We start from the raw sequence: 17,784 nt of genomic DNA, 5'->3' as shown, positions 1-17,784 counted from the left end.
CAATAGCAGTAATGTCCTTCCTCAAATTAGGAGACCAAAACTGCACACAATACTCCCTTAAAGGAGATATGCGGGACAAGTTGTTTTTACACAGTGTGGTGGGGGCTTTTAGACAGGCACATGGAAGTGCAAGGAATTGAGGGAAATGGATCATGTACAGACAGATGAGATGAGTTTAAGTTGGCTTCATATTTGGCACAAACATTGCTGTTCCTGTGCTATACAGTTCTATGTTCGATGATGGTTCGTCCAGTAAGACTGTAACTGAGAAATACAAACAGGATGATTACCTTGCTGGGATTGTATTATAGGCCCCCAAATAGTCAACAGGAATTAGAAGAGCAAAAATGCCAGGATGCAAGCAGCTGCAAGACTAATAAGATTGTCATAGTAGGGAGATTTTAATATAGACTGGGACTGTCATAGTGCCAAGGGCTTAGAAAGGGTGGAATTTGTCAAATGAGTTCAGGAAAGTTTCCTCAGGCAATATGTAGAGGGCCCTACTCAGGAGAGGAGAAGACTTGGTCTATTCTTAGGAAATTAGGAAGGACAAGGGACTGAAGTGTCCATGGAATCAGTAATTGCTGAACTATTAGTTTTAAAATAGTTATGAATAAAGACAGGGTGGGCCCACGAGTTAAAATTCTGAATTGGGGTTAGACCAACGTTTAATGGCATTAAACAGGAACTTGCTTAAGTTGATTGGAGTAGGATGTTTGCAGGCAAAGGGACATCCCAAAAGTGGGACGTTTTTAAAAATGTGATGACAAGAGTTCAAGGCATGCATGTTCCTGTTAGAGAAAAGGACAGGGCAAGTGCAACTAAAGAAGCTTGGTTGACAAGAGAAATTGAGGCTCTGGTCAGGAAAAAGTAGGCATGGGACAGCTACAGGCAGCTGGAATGTAGACACAAAATGCTGGAGTAACTCAGCGGGGCAGTTGTGGAGGGAACGGTCTCTGCGGAAACAGAAAGAGGTGGAGAAGGGAAGATGTGGCCAGTAGTGGGATCCCGTTGGAGGTGGCGAAAATGTTGGAGGATTATATGCTGTATGTGATGACTCATGAGGTGGAAGGTGAGGACAAGGGGGACTCTGTCCTTGTTACAAATGCAGGGAAGGGGAGCAAGAGTGGAGCTCTGGGTTATCGAGAAGACCCTAGTGAGAGCCTCATCAATAATTGAAGGGGAGAACCCCCGTTCCCTAAAGAATGAGGACATCTCCAATGACCTGGTATGGAAAACCTCATCCTGGGCACATATGCGGAATAGACAGAGGAATTGGGAGTAGGGAATAGAGTCTAAAGTAAGTAAAGTCTAAAGGGGGGGGAGAGGTTAAAGTAAGGGGAGTGGAAAAGTTGAGGAGGCTGATGTCCCTCCAGCAGTTGGTAATGAAAATGTCTAAAGAAAGTAGAGGGCCATCCGGGGGAGCCCAAGAGGAGGGGGTCCGGTGGAGACGGGAGAAGGGGTCATCACTTCCCATAGAAAAAAGCACAGAGGTGGAGGCGACGGAAGAAGAGCTCTACATCGTGGCGGACCTGGAACTCGTTGAGGTGGGGGCAGAGGAGAACAAAGATGATGCCTCTGCTGATGACAGACCGTTCCTTATCAGAAAGGGGGAGGTCAGAGGGGATGGTGAACACACACGGCAAGGGTGGTGGTTGGGATCGGAGGAAGGCAGGTGAGTAGATGGAGACAGAGGCAATGTCCAGTGGGGGGGGGGTGGTGGGTGTTCAGAGAGGAGGGAGGCATGAGGACTATTGTATGGGTGGGGGAAGAACCAGTGGAACCCCCACGGAGGTTCCCTGGAGGAGGGGGGGGGGGAGGGAGCTGTGGGACCCAGCACAGTCAGACCACATCGTGTTGGAGTCTGCATGCTGGGATCGTGTATTCATGGAAAAGGCCGTCGTGACTGATGGTCAGGGTACTGAGTACAGCAGTTGGGATGTTATGTTACAGTTGGTAAGGCTGCATTTGGAGTGTTGTGTTGAATTTTGGTCATCCTGCTATAGGGTGTTTTAAGCTGGAAAGTGTAGGGAAGATTTACGAAGATGAGGGCCTGAGCTATAGGAAGAGATTGGGCAGTCTAGGACTTTATTCCTTTGGAGCACAGGAGGTTGAGGGTGATGTTGTAAAGGTGTATAATATCACGAGGGGAATAGATAGGGTAAAAGCACTGTGTCTTTTACCCAGATTAGGAGAATCAAGAACCAGGGGACATTGGTCTATGGAATAAGGACAAATGGACAAGTTGGGCAGAAAGGCCTCTTTCCATGCTATATGATTCTATGGCTTTCTTAACAGTGCCACCTATCCCTGTGAGAAAGTTGAATTGCACTTTGTTAAGATGACAGAGTAAAAGTATTTGTCCTTACAAGTATTAAACACATTCAGACTGTGGGATATAATGGGCCACTTTTGCTCATTTCTGCTTCAAACTTGGCAGTTAGTCAGAGCCCTTCAGTGTTTTGCTTGTTGTTGTTAATCTGCCACAATTCTTAACCTGAACCTTTTTTCAGTTTGAGGTTTTGCCTTTGTGTTGAACAGCTGTGAATGACATGATGTCACAGACAGTACATGTTAGGAACACTTAATTAGCTGGTGGGCAAGCTCCATCAAGAATATGTTTTTTGGTGATAGAAGAGGTAGATTATGAAAAAGCCAGCTATTCAAAATCTGCAATTATGACAACACGAGTGAGTATGAGAGGTTGCATAAGGAATCCAAAGTAATTAAAAGGGAGGGTGTTTGTTTGTCTGGTTGCAAAATAAAATGGGAAGTTTGTTACAAAATTAATGATGGAACCACAGAAGCATATCTACAGAAAAGAAACACATCTGGTGTGAATGTAACAGCATGCTTGCTTTGGGTGTAAGCTGCATTAAACAGATAGCTGAGTGTAAGCATGTGATTTTGCCTACCTATTGTAGTAAACAAGACAATTGTTTGCACATGCATATGGCTGCCTGTGTACATTCCATATGATTCTTCATAATCAAGCAGCAAGCTCTTAACATAATTTAATCCATCATTGCATGGAGCATTCATACAGCGATATTTATATGGATATGTTGCTGTGCTGGTTCATGAAACAGAGATGTAGCAAGCAATGAAGTTGGCAAATGTTTTTTGCAAGAGTTTTGGACTAGACGGGGAAATCCTGCAGCAGATGTACAGAACAAGGATGAGACTATACCCAGAGTATTGTCCACGTAAAGGCTGCAGGTGATGTGGAGCCAAAAGGGTGCAGATATGGGACAAGTTTCTCAAAAGAGGATGGTGGGTATATAGTACGAGCTGCCAGCAGAGGTAGTTGAGGCAGATACCATAACAACCTTTAAAATACATTTGGACAAGTTCATGGATGAAAAAGGGTTAGATGCCACTATACTATCTGTATCACCTATCAACCCTGGCAGTGCATTCCAGACACTCACAAATGTTGCCCCACACATCTCCCTCAAACTTTGCTCCTTTCACCTTAAAGCCATGTCAGGTATTTGATATTTCCATCCTGGGAAAAAGGTTCTGACTGTCTACCCTATCTTTACCTCTCATAATTTTATATACTTCTATCAGGTCTTCCCGCAAACTCCGGCATTCTAGAGAAAACAATCCAAGTCTGCCCAAGCACTCCCTATAACTAATACCCCTGAATCGAGGAATCATTCTGGTAAACCTCCCCTGAACCCTTTCCAAAGCTTCCACATTCTTCCTGTAATGGGGTGACCAGAAGGGCACGCGATATTCCAAATGTGGCCTAACCAAAGTCCTATCAAGCTACATCATGACATCCTGAGTCATCTACTCAATGTCCCAACATATGAAAGCAAGCTTACTCTATACTGTCTTTAACACTCGGAGAGCTTCTGTTCTATGCACAAAATTAAGATATTATTTAAAAGGATAATTGAAACATCCAAACATTCTTCAGTACTTAATCTTTGATACTATTAGTATAATTATCAGAGATAATTGTAGGAGGGTATGGAGGACTGAGGGAGTTAAGGACAACAAGTTTCAAGGTCTTGGGAAGGAATAAGCACCCAGAATCATTGGAATTCCATTCCACTTTTGGGCAATTCCATATGTTTTGTTTTACACAGAACATGGTGGGTTCCTGGAACGAACTGTGAGATGTGTTGGTGGAGGCAGATATGTAATTGCTTCTTTGGGAAGAAACATTAAACAGAGATAACGATCAAGTAAGACAGACCCCTACTCAGCTTGACCAACAGGCAAGCATAAGGCATGATTAGCAGTGATTACGACAAGAAATACACAAACCTTTAAATTCCTATGGAAGCCATTTATGTGGAATGTGATCAGGGCAATAGACCAATCACGCATGATCTGTTATTGCTAAAATAAAGCCTGATCCACAATCATTGTTAACCATTCTTAGAAGGACTGATCATTGAACCAAATCCTTTAACATCCTGCTAAACATTGGTCTTTTTATGGATTTGGCAATCTTGGGTGAATTCTGGAGAAAAAAAATAATATAGTGCCATATGTTTCACCAGAACCCTCCCAAGATGGAGCCAATGTACAGACTGGGGTCTGTGACTAGTGGTGTGCCTCAGGAATCTGTGCTGGAGATCTAGAGACTCCCTATTGATGAAAGGTTTTGTATAAAATGTTTCCCACAAAACCAAACTTATCCTGTAAAATACGGCCACTGCCTTTAATTGTTCGACAAGTAAATAAGGGAAAATATCACAGACCAAGTTTTATTTTGCATTGAAACCAAATATTAACAGAAAATGTATTTTTATTTCAACCTCGCAGTCAATCTTCCACATTATGGCCAGAAATGTATGGTGAACACCATTTGCTGGAATGTGACTAACAGCAATCATATTGCAAAGGACCTCTTCATTTGGGCAATTAGGGGGGTGGGGGGTAGGGGGGTGGGGGGTAGGGGGGGGGGGTGGGTTCATTCCAATAATTTAATTAAATTTAAAAACAGAAACTGCCAGATGAAGAAACAACATAAACTTTCACATACCATTACAATGCTTGAACTTACTGGGATCATTTAATCAATATCACAGTGCTTTGTTCCCTCCACCTCCAACAGAACGAATGATCTGGCCTTAACAATGACTCACTAGAGATTGAACTTTTCTTGATTGTTTCCTCATATATCGCCTGTTGTCACCGAATCAGGATTCATCTTTCTTAAAATCATTCACTTCGACAGTAAAAGCAAAATTCTTTTTGTTCCTTAGTTCTTTTCATTTTAATACTTCAATTACAAATAAAAGGAATTTCTATACAGAAAACAAAAACATGACACTCAATTATGATTCTAAGCTGCAGTGCAGTTTTGTGTAATTTCTAATTTATGGTTTTCTTAAAATTTCTCATAATACAACAGAGATCTTATGATACAGTTTACTTGGTACCCTACGATTAGTTTAGTTTAGAGATACATCGCGGAAACAGGCCCTTCGGCCCACCAAGTCTGCGTCGACCAGCGATCCCTGCACATTAACACTATTCTACACATACTAGGGACAATTTACAATTATACCAAGCCAATTAACCTACAAACCTGTACGTCTTTGGAGTGTGGGAGGAAACTGAAGATCTCGGAGAAAACCCACGTGGTCACGGGGAGAACGTACAAACTCCATACAGACAGCACCCGTAATCAGGATGGAACTCGTGTCTGCTGGCGCTGTAAGGCAGCAACTCTACTGCTATGCGCCGTGCCACTCTACGCGGCCAATATTTTATTTGTCTGTTGATCATCTTTCTAATTGGTGAATTCTAATTAACTGAAAAAGTTAAACTGATTGGGAATAGAGTAGTTATGAGTATTAATAAAATCACTTAAAGGAATATTCTAAAATCTGAATTTACAGCACCATTGTTATTGTGGACATGTTTGACTTGTTTTAAGTGGTGATTCTCCTCAGTATTATCTTGTGAATACTAACTGCCCTCATAAATCCTACGCAGGGACAATTCTTCATGTTCATTCCCAGATAACAGATGTAACAAGTGACTTAGTTTCCTGGCATAATCTGATCTGACTCACCAGGCATCTGCCCACATTGGTTCATGAGTGTAAATAGTCAGAAGCAATGGTGATTGGTTTCTCTGCTTATCAAGGTATAATCCCTCCTCTAATATCTAGCCAACCACCAGATCATGAATCAATGTTATTCGTGCTATGTTCAGCTCACAACCAAATTGGGAAACATCTTACAAAATGAGTCATCAGGAGATTTTATCATTTCAGTACACAACCACAGAAGCTGCACAAATTTGTTAGTTCCCACATGGTGAGCTCTAAATAAAGTATCTCAAATCATTCTGTTTTACCAAATGGGCTGGTAACAATCTTGCATAAACAGTAAGACCTAACTGTGGAACCCAAGCCTGGGATATTCTTTTAAGTTTCTCCATTTGGATTACATGGTTTACATACACCAAAAAAAAAATCAATTTAGCCGCCAATCCATACTGATCTCTGAAATACACCCCAATTATGGACACCATTATGTAAGGAATAGATTCCTGAGGTCAATATGGATATGTTTCTATGTTCACCATACGTTTTAAACATAATTTGCACTTGCATCATAAAGATAGTAAGTTTAAAGATATTCAAACAGTAGATGAAATCAGTTTACACCAGCATAGGCTGTGTTGCTAGATTCAAATTAATGTTAATTAATTGATCATAGTTTGTAACAAAAATGACTTTCAACAAAAGCAGAAGAATTAAGAGGAGCCCAAGTCATGGAGTTATGATCTTCCTAAATGCTCTCCAGGAGCAGAATCATACTGGGTGATGAACGTTCTGAGTTCTTCAATGCATCGTTCTCCTATTTCACGCAAATTTTCTCTGAGTGCAAATTGTATTGTGTTTTCCAATGATGGGTCTTTGGCAATGAGCATTTGAACAACCATGCCAAACGTTTCACAGTCTTGTCCATAAACCTGAAAATAAAAAAAGTTGCAATATAAATTTTATTATTTTAGTGTAACATTGTAGTGCATGGGTCTCAAAAGGAAGCACGAAGTCCAGTGTTTTGAGAGGCACCTTTAATTATGTTCCTCCCGGTTGTAGGGAGGTCCAAACGAGAGAAAGATAGCACCCAAACCCCTGCCTTTAAACCCTCTGGTTAAGGACCGCCTCTGGACTGAACCACTCCCGGGCCGAGGGGTTCGACAGTATGATGGTGCGACCCTTGGGAGCCACCACAGGACCCCCCCCCAGAACCCGGCACGAAACGCACCGGCGGGCGCACGACCCGGCCGGCCCGCGTGCGGAAGTCAGCAGATTGAGGGGCTGGCGGAGGCATAGGTGGAGGGACAGAACGAGGGAATGGTCGAGGGACCGGCGGGAGGACAGGTGGAGTGACAGGCGGAGGGAGCCATGAAGGGGGGCGCCCTCGTGGCCGAGGTCGGGCAACCAGCACCGGCTGGTCAATGTCCAGGTGTGCCGGCTTCAACCGGTCAATCGACACGGCCTCCGGCCGGCCCCCCATGTCCAGCACAAAAGTCGTCTGCCCATGTTCCAGCACCCGGAACGGGCCCTCGTAAGGCCTCTGGAATGGCGTCCGGTGGGCATCACGGCGCAGGAAAACGCATGGGCAGTCCCTGACGGCTGATGGCACATGCGGGCGAAATGTCCCATGGCGGGACGTCGGGACGGGTGCGAGCCTGCCAACTCGCTCATGAAGGCGCTTTAGGGTGGATGAGGGCGTCCCGACGCCGATGGCACGAACTCCCCGGGCACCGTGAGTGGCGACCCGTACACGAGCTCCGCCGATGATGAGGCCAAGTCCTCTTTAGGAGCAGTCCGGATACCCAGCATGACCCACGGCAACTCGTCCATCCAGTCCGGGCCGGAGAGTCGCGCCTTCAGCGCTGCCTTTAGCTGCCGGTGGAACCTCTCCACCAGACCATTAGCTTGCGGGTGGTAAGCCGTGGTGTGGTGTAGCCGCACCCCCAGCAAGCGAGCCATGGCTGACCACAGCTCGGAGGTGAACTGTGGCCCCCGATCTGAGATGTGAGCCGGCACCCCGAAGCGAGCAATCCAGTGCGCGGACAACGCACGAGCGCACGTAGCCATTGAAGTGTTGGCCAGCGGAATGGCCTCCGGCCACCGCGTGAAGCGGTCCACCATTGTGAGAAGGTGGGTGATGCCCCGTGATGGCGGGAGAGGCCCCACAATGTCTATGTGGAGATGGTCGAATCGCTGGTGAGGTAGACCAAACTCCTGGAGAGGCGCACGGACATGGCGCTGGATTTTCGCCATCTGGCACGGAATGCAGGTGCGAGCCCAATTGCCAACCTGCTTGCGCAGACCATGCCACATGAAACGAGCGGCCACCAGTGCCGTTGTCGCCCGAATTGATGGGTGAGACAGTCCGTGGATGACATCAAAAACCCTCCGGCGCCAGGGACGATGGGGCTGACCGGACGATACATCGCACAGGATGGTCGCTCCTCCAGGACCAAGAGGGACATCCTCAAGGCTGAGGCGGGCACCTCATCGTCCGTGAGCTGTGCCTCTGCCAGAGCAGAATAGTCAATTCCGGGCATTGATAGCGGGGCGGGACAATGCGTCGGCCACCCGGTTCTCCTTCCCCACTACGTATCGGATTGAAGTGGTATACTCCGAAATGTAGGCCAAATGCCGCTGCTGTCGTGCGGACCAGGGGTCGGAAACCTTTGCCAGGGCGAAAGTGAGCGGCTTGTGGTCCGTGTAGGCGGTGAACGGGCGGCCCTCCAGGAAGTAGCGGAAGTGGCGCACTGCCAGGTATAGAGCCAGGAGCTCGCGATCGAACGCGCTGTATTTCGTCTGCGCGCAGTTGAGGTGCCGGCTGAAGAAGGCCAGGGGCCGCCAACCTCCGCCCGTCAGTTGCTCCAGCACAGCGCCCACCGCCGACTCCGAGGCATCCACCGTGAGAGCAGTCTGGGCATCTTCCCGTGGGTGCACCAGTAGTACGGCCCGAGCCAGGGCCTCCTTCGCGCCGCCAAATGCAGCCACTGCCTCGTGGGTCCATTCAACGGCTTTGTTCTGCCCACCCGCCAGGAGTTGATACAGAGGTCGCATGATGTGGGCCGCGGATGGAACGAAACGGTGGTAAAACGCCACCATACCGACAAACACCTGCAGGCCGCGCACCGTGCGTGGGCGGGGAAACCGACGAATGGCGTCAACCATGTCAGGCAGGGGAACCTTGCCTTGCGCAGTCACGCGGTGGCCAAGGAAGTCAATCTCGGTCACCCCAAAACGGCACTTTTTGAGGTTGATGGCCAAACCATGTTCGCTGAGCCGCTGACAGAGCTGCCGAAGGTGGGCGCTGAGCTCCTGCTGCAAGCGGCTGGCCACCAGGATGTCGTCCAGGTACACAAATACGAAATTGAGGTCGCGACAAACCACGTCCATCAGGCGTTGAAAAGCCTGCGCGGCGCCGACGGCCAGCGCGTTGACGTCATCAGGGCGCGTCGGCCTCAGCGCGACCCCATCTCTGCTGACGGCCAGCGCGCTGACGTCATCAGGGCGCGCCATCCACAGCGCGTCGGCGCACCTCCCGAGGGCCCTGAGGTCGGCAAACGAGGCGTCTGTGAGCTGCAGACGGATGTAGGCCGGCAGCAGATGCAGGTATGTATATTCGAATAGCAGGCACAGCGTGTGCCCATCCAGTAGAGCCACCATCTCCTTTAGGATGCCAGATGGCCGTCGGTCGCCTAGGCCCTCCATATGCAGGATCCTAGCAGCACGCTCCATCCTGCTTAGTCCATAAATCTGGAGCAGGAGCTCCTTGAGGCCGAGATATTTATCAGTGTCCGGGGGGGCTGCGAGGAAGTCCGTGACCTCTTCAACCATGTCCTGGTCGAGGGCCCCCACCAGATAATAGAAGCGGGTGGCATCGACCGTGATGCCCCGCAGGTTGAACTGGGCCTCCGCCTGCTGGAACCAGATGAGCGGCCGGGTGGTCCAGAAGTTGGGCAGTTTCACCGAGACCGCGTCGAGACAGGGCCGGGCCGGCCTGTGACGAGGTAGGGCTTTCTCTTCTCTCCATCATGACACCAATGGAGCGTCGGGGGTCACCAATGTAGTGCGTGGGTCTCAAAAGGAAGCACGAAGTCCAGTGTTTTGAGAGGCACCTTTAATTATGTTCCTCCCGGTTGTTGGGAGGTCCAAACGAGAGAAAGATGGCACCCAAACCCCTGCCTTTAAACCCTCTGGTTAAGGACCGCCTCCGGACTGAACCACTCCCGGGCCGAGGGGTTCGACAGTATGATGGTGCGACCCTTGGGAGCCACCACAACATAATGTAATAAGTTTTTGAATTACATTCACAATAAAAATTCTATGACGTGTAATTTTGTGCAGCACATTTTAATTAAAATACCCTGTGCCTTCAATGTAAATGTTTTTTCCAGGTAAGTCAGAAGCATATGAATGTTTCTTTAAGGACGCAATGCCTAAAATTCAAGTAATTGGTTAGTTAAAGAGAAACAGAGTTAACATTTCAGTTTGATGACCATTCATCAATCTGATCAGCTGCCTGTGCTTGCTCCCTACAGTATTATTGTAGCAGCACTTTTATATCTCGATGGTAATAATTGGCCCCAAGGCCTGGCTACTGCATGCCCCATGAAGCTCACAACTGTCAAAGACTCTTTGACTGTCCTTAAATCTCTTTAATAATCAGGCATAAAAAAACAGCAAAAAAATATTTAAATAATTAATAAACATTAAAAAATAAATTTACCTAAAAACAAATCACTCAATATAAATTGAAAACAAAGATCAAGTAAAATAAACAAACCATTACCTGCACTTTGCTTTTTAAAATCAAGATCAGTGATCCCATTCAAATTAAGTGCACCCTGCTCCCCAACTGAGTATATGCATGTTTTGCCACAGGAATTCAGCTGCGGAGCAGTAAATCCGAGGCACCAACCTCCAGCTTGTCAATAACTTTTATTGCATGGTGCAGGTGTGGAAGACAGAAATGCGCTGACCTGTGACGAGGGCAATGCCGACACTCTCTATGGAGCTGCCAGCCAGGGGTAAGAAGGGTTCTGCCTTACAGAAAAATATGGAGGCCCTGTAAATGCATTATCAATAAACATTTTTGCATTGTTTTAAAATGCATTAAAATGCAGACCTGTGGAGCTGGTAACTGTTTACATTTTTGCCTAGAACAGTAGGAATAGTATAGTCCAAGGGCTGTCAATGAAAACTATAACATAACAGTTCGCAACCCCTTTTCAAAAACGAATTTTCCAGCCTCGTACAGTATTTATTGACCATTCCTAACAGCCTTGAGAGATTGTTTGACTCACTACTTGAGAACTCAAGCTCTTCTGGTGAAGGTGCTCTCAGAGCTGCAGGAAGTTACAGAATTTAGGCCCAGAAATAATCAAGGAATTGCAATATGTTGCGAAGTCAGAATGCTGTGTGATGTGAAGGAGAAACTGCAAGTGGGGGTGCGTGCCCTTGTCCTTTATGGAGCAGAGGCCATAGGTTTATGAGATGCTGTTGGAGCAGTGTGAGCCAGTCACTGAAATGCATTTTGGTGTTGTTACCCACTGCAGTCACTGTGTGCTAGTGGAGGGAATTAATGTTCAGGGTACTTGGTGGGGTGCTAATAAAGTGGGCTGCTATGTGCAGGATGCCACAGAGCTGTTTTAGAGTTGTTGGCACAGCATTCATTCAGAAAAATAAGGAATACTCGATCATACTCCTGATCTATGTTTGAAGAAGGTAGAAAGGCCTTTGGATGCTAGGGAAGTGAGACACTTACCACAGGATACCAGGCAGAACTGCTTTTCTACCATGGTATTTAGGTTCCTGGTCCAGTTGAATTTCTGGTGACCCCCTAGAGATTGATGGTGGTGGAATTACACAATGGTATAATGACATTCGATGTTAAGGGTAATTGGTGATGGTTATGGCCTGGTATGTGTGATGCAGAGTTTACTAGCCATTTATCAGACCACATTTGAATGTTTAGCTCTTGTTGAATGCAGGCATCAGTTGCATTATTTGTTGAGAAGCAGCAAATAGAATTTAGCCTCATGCACTCTTCTGAAAACCTCTCCACTTCTGACATTTGATGGCAGGAATGCCATTAATGAAGCATTTAGAGATTTCAAGCCTAGTATATTGCCGTGAAGAACTTCAGCATTGATGCCTGGGATAGATCACCTCCATGTCCTTTATGCAAGTAGGACTCAACCACCAATGTGTTCTTACCCTCTAATGTTGACCTCCTTAGCTCATAGCACTGGGATTCATCTGGAGATTTCTACAATTCAGATCCTGATTTTTAACCTTTTACCCAACTCCCTATATTCATTCTGGAGGACCTCAACCTTTTTCCCACCCAAGTGATTTCTGTCAACATGCACAATTACTTCTCGCCGCTGACCCCTCCCCACCGTTGAGAATGTTCTACAACCGCTCAGACACTTCCTGGACCTTGGCACCAGGGAGGCATTACACCATCCTAGAATCCCACTTGTAGCCACTGAACCTCCTGTCTGCCCCCATGACTTTTAAGTTACTCATCTGTTGTCTGACTTCACCCTTTCTTGCTGTGCCACAGAGCCATGACCTGACTGCTGTTGCTGTTCTCCTCCGAATGGTCATCCCCGCCAACAGTATCCAAAATATTATGCTTGTTTGAGGGGAATGGCCACAGCGGATTCTTGCACTTTCTGCCTACAATCTTTACCCTTCCTGATAGTCACTCATCTATTTTCTGCCTGCACCTCAGGTGTGACCACCTCACTGTAACTTTTATCTACGAAGCTCTCCGTCTCCGGGACCATCCTGAGGTTAATCTAGCTGCACCTCCAGTTCCCTCACGGAGTCAGTTAGGAGCTGCTGCTGGATGCACCTCCCCCATGTATAGCCCTCACCAACACTGGAAATGTCTCTGACTTCCCACATCATGCAGGAAGAGAATACCAATGCCTTAGTTGCCATCACAATTGCACTTAGACTGAATAAAAATGTCACATAATTAAATATGTCACCCTTGCTGTCACCCTCAGCCTCCTCATCGCAACCCCTTCGAGTCAAAGCCTCCATGCTTATTCTCAAACACAGCATTCATCTCAACACACAGCATCTCCCAAAATAGTCACTCTTCTTGTGCCTACCTTCTTTTTATACGCAAGGAGCAATCCAAACAAAACACGCAGGTTTCTGACCAATTCCGACACCTGCAAAAAGTACCTAGAGTTTGTCCAGATCAAGGTTCATCTCAGAGGATGGGGAAAAATTGTTTCAAATTTGGAATCCAAGTTACCCAGACTAACTAAAATGAATACATTTACTTCACTACTTTATGGAGCAAAATAAAAAGCAAAGCTGAGAAATAATGTTGGTGCATTAAAACCCCATATAATATTTGGAATATTACGAATCACGAAGCAACCAGTAAAATGTAATCCTTTGTTGCAGACCACCCACGTTGCATAATTTTGAATCATAAACTGCTTCACTTCCAAACAGTACTCAAGTGTTCCCTGGTGAAAAGTACTAGAATTATGTGGTTCTTGACCAATGGCATTGCAAATAATAACTGTCCAATTTGTTTTGAAAACATGAGGTTTTCATTTCCTGAAAAATTCATTTAAAAAAAGGATTTAATTAGGATGCAATAAAAAAATGTAGTTAACAAACAATGAAAAACATTGATTCATAAAAAACTTTAAAAAGCTTTAGAATTGGACAAAAATATAAACTAAAGAATGGTAATGCTCTTTCTAGGTTAACCTTTTAAACTTGCGTTATATAAAACCTTATTGTGCTACATTGTGAATTGTTGGCTACAGCCCACAGAACAAATTATTTAACTACTTTTCAAGTATCTCTTGTAATGTTCATGTTGGTTAAATTATCTTGATAGTCCATCACTTTTATAAAAATGTCTTTTTCTTGGTAGTTATTATTTTCTTGCAAAACATAAATGTCTTAGTCATTGAAGTGAATTTATTCTGGAATAAAATAACAGACTCTTTGCTGTTATTTGCCAATCAAACCACATGTGCTTTAAACCTAAATTAGCTATTTGTACTGTGGCCTACCAGAATCAACTAAAATATAATTAGAACAACAAACCTCACAGTTTATCTGCCAACATAGCTGGCAGTCTTTGCGGAAGTTATTTAAGACTTTATTCTAGACACTGGAAAGCAATTATTTTTAAAACCGAATCAAGAGTACTGAAATTCTAAAAAAATCAAATATTTACTTAATAGCCACTTGTACTTTTGGCTGCCTTTAAATGTTTCTAAATTTGTTCTGCCAGCATATTGGATTCTTCCTAAACTTCTATAAACCTGCAGCGCATCATTTAAACATTTTCAGCTAAAAAAACAAAGTTAACTTCCTTGCAATTAAAAATTATCTTTAAATCAAATACGTATAAAGAAAACAGTATATAATAAAATGATACCACTTGCTTCATGTATGAAAAATGATTTGCTCAAACATGAAATCACTTTGGGTTTAGAAAATTATACCTCACAGTGGCGCAAAAGTAGAGTTACACGCCAGAGAACCTGGTTATATTTTGACTGTCTGTACGGAGTTTGTACGTTCTCCCTGTGACCGCGTGGGTTTTCTCCGAGTGCACCGGTTTCCTCCCACACTCAAAGATGTATATGTTTGTAGGTTAATTGACTTTGGTAAGTTGTAAAATTGTCCCTAGTGTACTATAGGTTAATGTGCACGGTGATAGCTGGTCGGCACAGACTCAGTGGTCCGATGAGCCTGTTTTCACCTTATATCTCTAAATGAACAAATAAATAATTCTAAAAAATTGAAATAAATTTAGGAAGTGACAGAGAGCATTTGCATCATTGTATTTTTCTCCCTTTCTTTCAAATATACATCTTCCTAAAACATAGATTTTCCTGACACAAAATCAAAATCTTAAGCTTTTACAGAACAGTATCGATTAACTGGTAAATTGGGCATAGCAATGGCAGATGGAATTTAATTCCGGCAAGTGTGAAATGATGCATTTAGCATTTTTATGGTATGAATGTGAGGGCCCCAGGTACAATTGAGCTACACCTCGATCCTTCTGTTAAAGTCCATGGATCTCGAGATATGACAGCACAGATGGATAGATGGTGAAGAGGATCCTCTTGTTTTTAACATATGTATAAAAAGCCTGGATTTTCTATAAACTGACTTGCCATTTTGTGGCCCCTTTTGGCCCTTCTAATCACCTGCTTTTGAGTTCCTTCCTCCTTTCATGATATTCCTCAAAGCCCGTCTGATTCCATCCTCTTAAACCTTACATGCGCTTCCTTTTTCTTTTTGACCAAATGTACAACCTCTTTGTTTATCCAAGGATTACTGGAACACGCGGTTCTGAACTTCAATCAACTGGTCTTTAAATAACTTCCATTTGTCAGATGTAGACTTAGCAGGTGTAAGTTACAATCAGTCCCAGTGTACCCTCCCGAGCTCCTGCCTAATAAAGTTTGCTGTTTGCCCTACTCCAATTCAGTACTTTCCCGTAAGGTCCAGCGTTCTCCCTATTCAAAACAACCTTTAAAAAAAGCTGGAGTAACTCTGTGGGACAGGCAGTATCTCCAGAGAGAAGGAATGGATGATGTTTTGAGACCCTTCTTCAGAATTATGTCGTTTGATCACAGTTGTGACACCTTCACCATTCGCCAACATTACAACAAGAAACTGACAGCAATAATTATACACATATGCACAAGCAGTTGTCAGGGATTTTTTGCCCTTCCAAACATCTTTGGAATAATTATCATACCTCAGTGAATTAATGAGAATGCTGGATATTTAACAACTATTTTTGCTGTTAAAAAGTCATTAAAATATTGAACTTTGTTGCACGTTTTAAAATGGCATTCTACCTTAGTTTTGCTTAAACTTCCTGCATATTCTTTACACTATGAATGGCTCGATAGTAATCATGTATTGTCTTTCTGCCGATTGGTTAGCAAGTAACAAAAGCTTTTCATTGTACCTCGGTACACGTAATAAACTATACGGAATTTATGTCAGAATGTATAACATAGGTGCATTAAAAGATCTATCTTTACCTGTTTTTTTCCTTTCATTATTTGGAATGGATCCATCAAATTCTCCCTTAATGTACCATTTCTCATAATTCATTTCTAATAAACCTTTTCTCAGAGACCACCTATATCTGGTATCATCTTCATTAATCAGTTGTATCTTGTACCAGACCACTGTACCTTTATCCAAAAATACATTTTCCACATACAAGTTAACGAGCAGCTCAGAGTTATTTTAATCCTCATGAATCAGAGGCAATTCATAACAAAATAATCGTCCAATCACTATTTTCAATTTGTTTTTAATTTAATTACTTTATATACATCTTGATATCTGGAGATCACTGCATCAGGATTTTCTTTTTGTTACAAAATACTAGACATGATTAGAAACCTGTGTGAATGCAACAGGAAGGTATCTAACCAATCTATATACAATTACAGCATTGTAACACCATCATGTTGGCCCTAGGAGACAACATTGTGGGTGGTTTTGCTCCAATTGTCTGCAGCTAAGCAGATGTGCTAGTGAAGGATAATGCTTCCTCATTTATCACATTTTCAACTAAATTACAACACCCAAAGATTTGAAAGGTTAACAGAACTGGATAAAAGCAACATAGCAACCGTTCAGCATTTTTTATTAATAAATCAGATATTTCCACTCAAGAGTAAAAGTTGCTTTTTAGAACTATTGTTTGCCCTCATTAATAAGACGACTAAAATAACAAACTCGTATCCTAAAATTCAATCTGTCATGGAAGACTTCTTGTCCCACCCGCAATAGGAAGGGCACAGATGAAATAGAATAGATTTTAATTTCCTTAGGTTAATTTTGAATTTACAGTGTAGGCACAATCTTTTTATCTCGTGCACAGGCCACACAGGAAGGTACGCAGTTGTAAAAAAAAAAAATCCACCAGAAGAATCATGTTTAGGTTCACAAGGTTTATGGGACACAACTGGATTGTGCAAGAATCTATGGATTACAATTCTATTTTTAGAATTTTATTCTCACCATAACTATAATAAATTGTACAATAGTGATAATTCTACTTTGAACCCATTACCCCTCTATAGTTTGAATAAAGATGACCTTCCAGAAAACCTGTTTTACTGTTTACTACATTTTTCACCTGCATTATATCATCTATCAATTGTTTCATTTACAGGTTGACTTGCCCAAGACCAGTTTGCTTTTTCTTGAAACTCAAACCTTTCTTTTCCATGTACTTCCTCTGGTACTTGAATGAAGCTTATTTTGACAAATTGAATAAGGAAGAGCTCTGAAAATCCAGTCACAATAAAGCAATTTTATTTAATTTTTTCCATTTTTAAAAATTTGTAATTTTGATTCTGTCATTTTACATTTTTTGTGCTTGCTAATCAAAGACCTAATCAAAAACGGGCGGCACAGTGACGAAGCAGAAGAGTTGCTACCTTACAGCGCTTGTAATGCCGGATACCCGGGTTCGATTCCGACTATGGGTGCTGTCTGTATGGAGCTTGTACATTCTCCCTGTGACCGCGTGGGTTTTCTCTGAGATCTTCGGTTTCCTCCCACTCCAAAGACTTACAAGTTTGTAGGTTAATTGGCTTGTTTTAAATGTAAATTGTCCCTGGTGTGTGTAGGATAGTGTTAATGTGCAGGGATCGCTGCAGACTCGGTGGGCCGAAGGGCCTGTTTCCACACTGTATCTCTAAACTAACCTAACCTGTAAGCAACTGCCT

The 17,784-nt window shown here is 43.8% G+C and overlaps 1 protein-coding gene across 10 annotated transcripts in view; it reads right to left on the bottom strand.

The window, feature by feature from the left end:
• Window positions 1-5,214: 5,214 nt before the first annotated feature.
• pphln1 (periphilin 1) overlaps window positions 5,215-17,784 on the bottom strand; it is an 84,545-nt gene continuing 71,975 nt past the window's right edge. For 9 of the 10 annotated variants that reach the window (XM_033037835.1, XM_033037829.1, XM_033037838.1 and 6 more), the window contains one exon: window positions 6,113-6,951. In XM_033037835.1, the coding sequence (XP_032893726.1) occupies window positions 6,757-6,951 (195 nt within the window). In that variant the 3' untranslated portion in view covers window positions 6,113-6,756. Of the gene's footprint in view, window positions 6,952-17,784 lie in introns of all 10 variants that reach the window. The other variant, XM_033037834.1, reaches the window with a different exon arrangement.

The sequence above is a fragment of the Amblyraja radiata genome, chromosome 19, assembly GCF_010909765.2.
Source record: "Amblyraja radiata isolate CabotCenter1 chromosome 19, sAmbRad1.1.pri, whole genome shotgun sequence".
NCBI classification, from domain to species: Eukaryota; Metazoa; Chordata; class Chondrichthyes; order Rajiformes; family Rajidae; genus Amblyraja; species Amblyraja radiata.
Note: the sequence above shows the minus strand (reverse complement) of the source record. Positions and strands in the feature narration are given on the sequence as shown.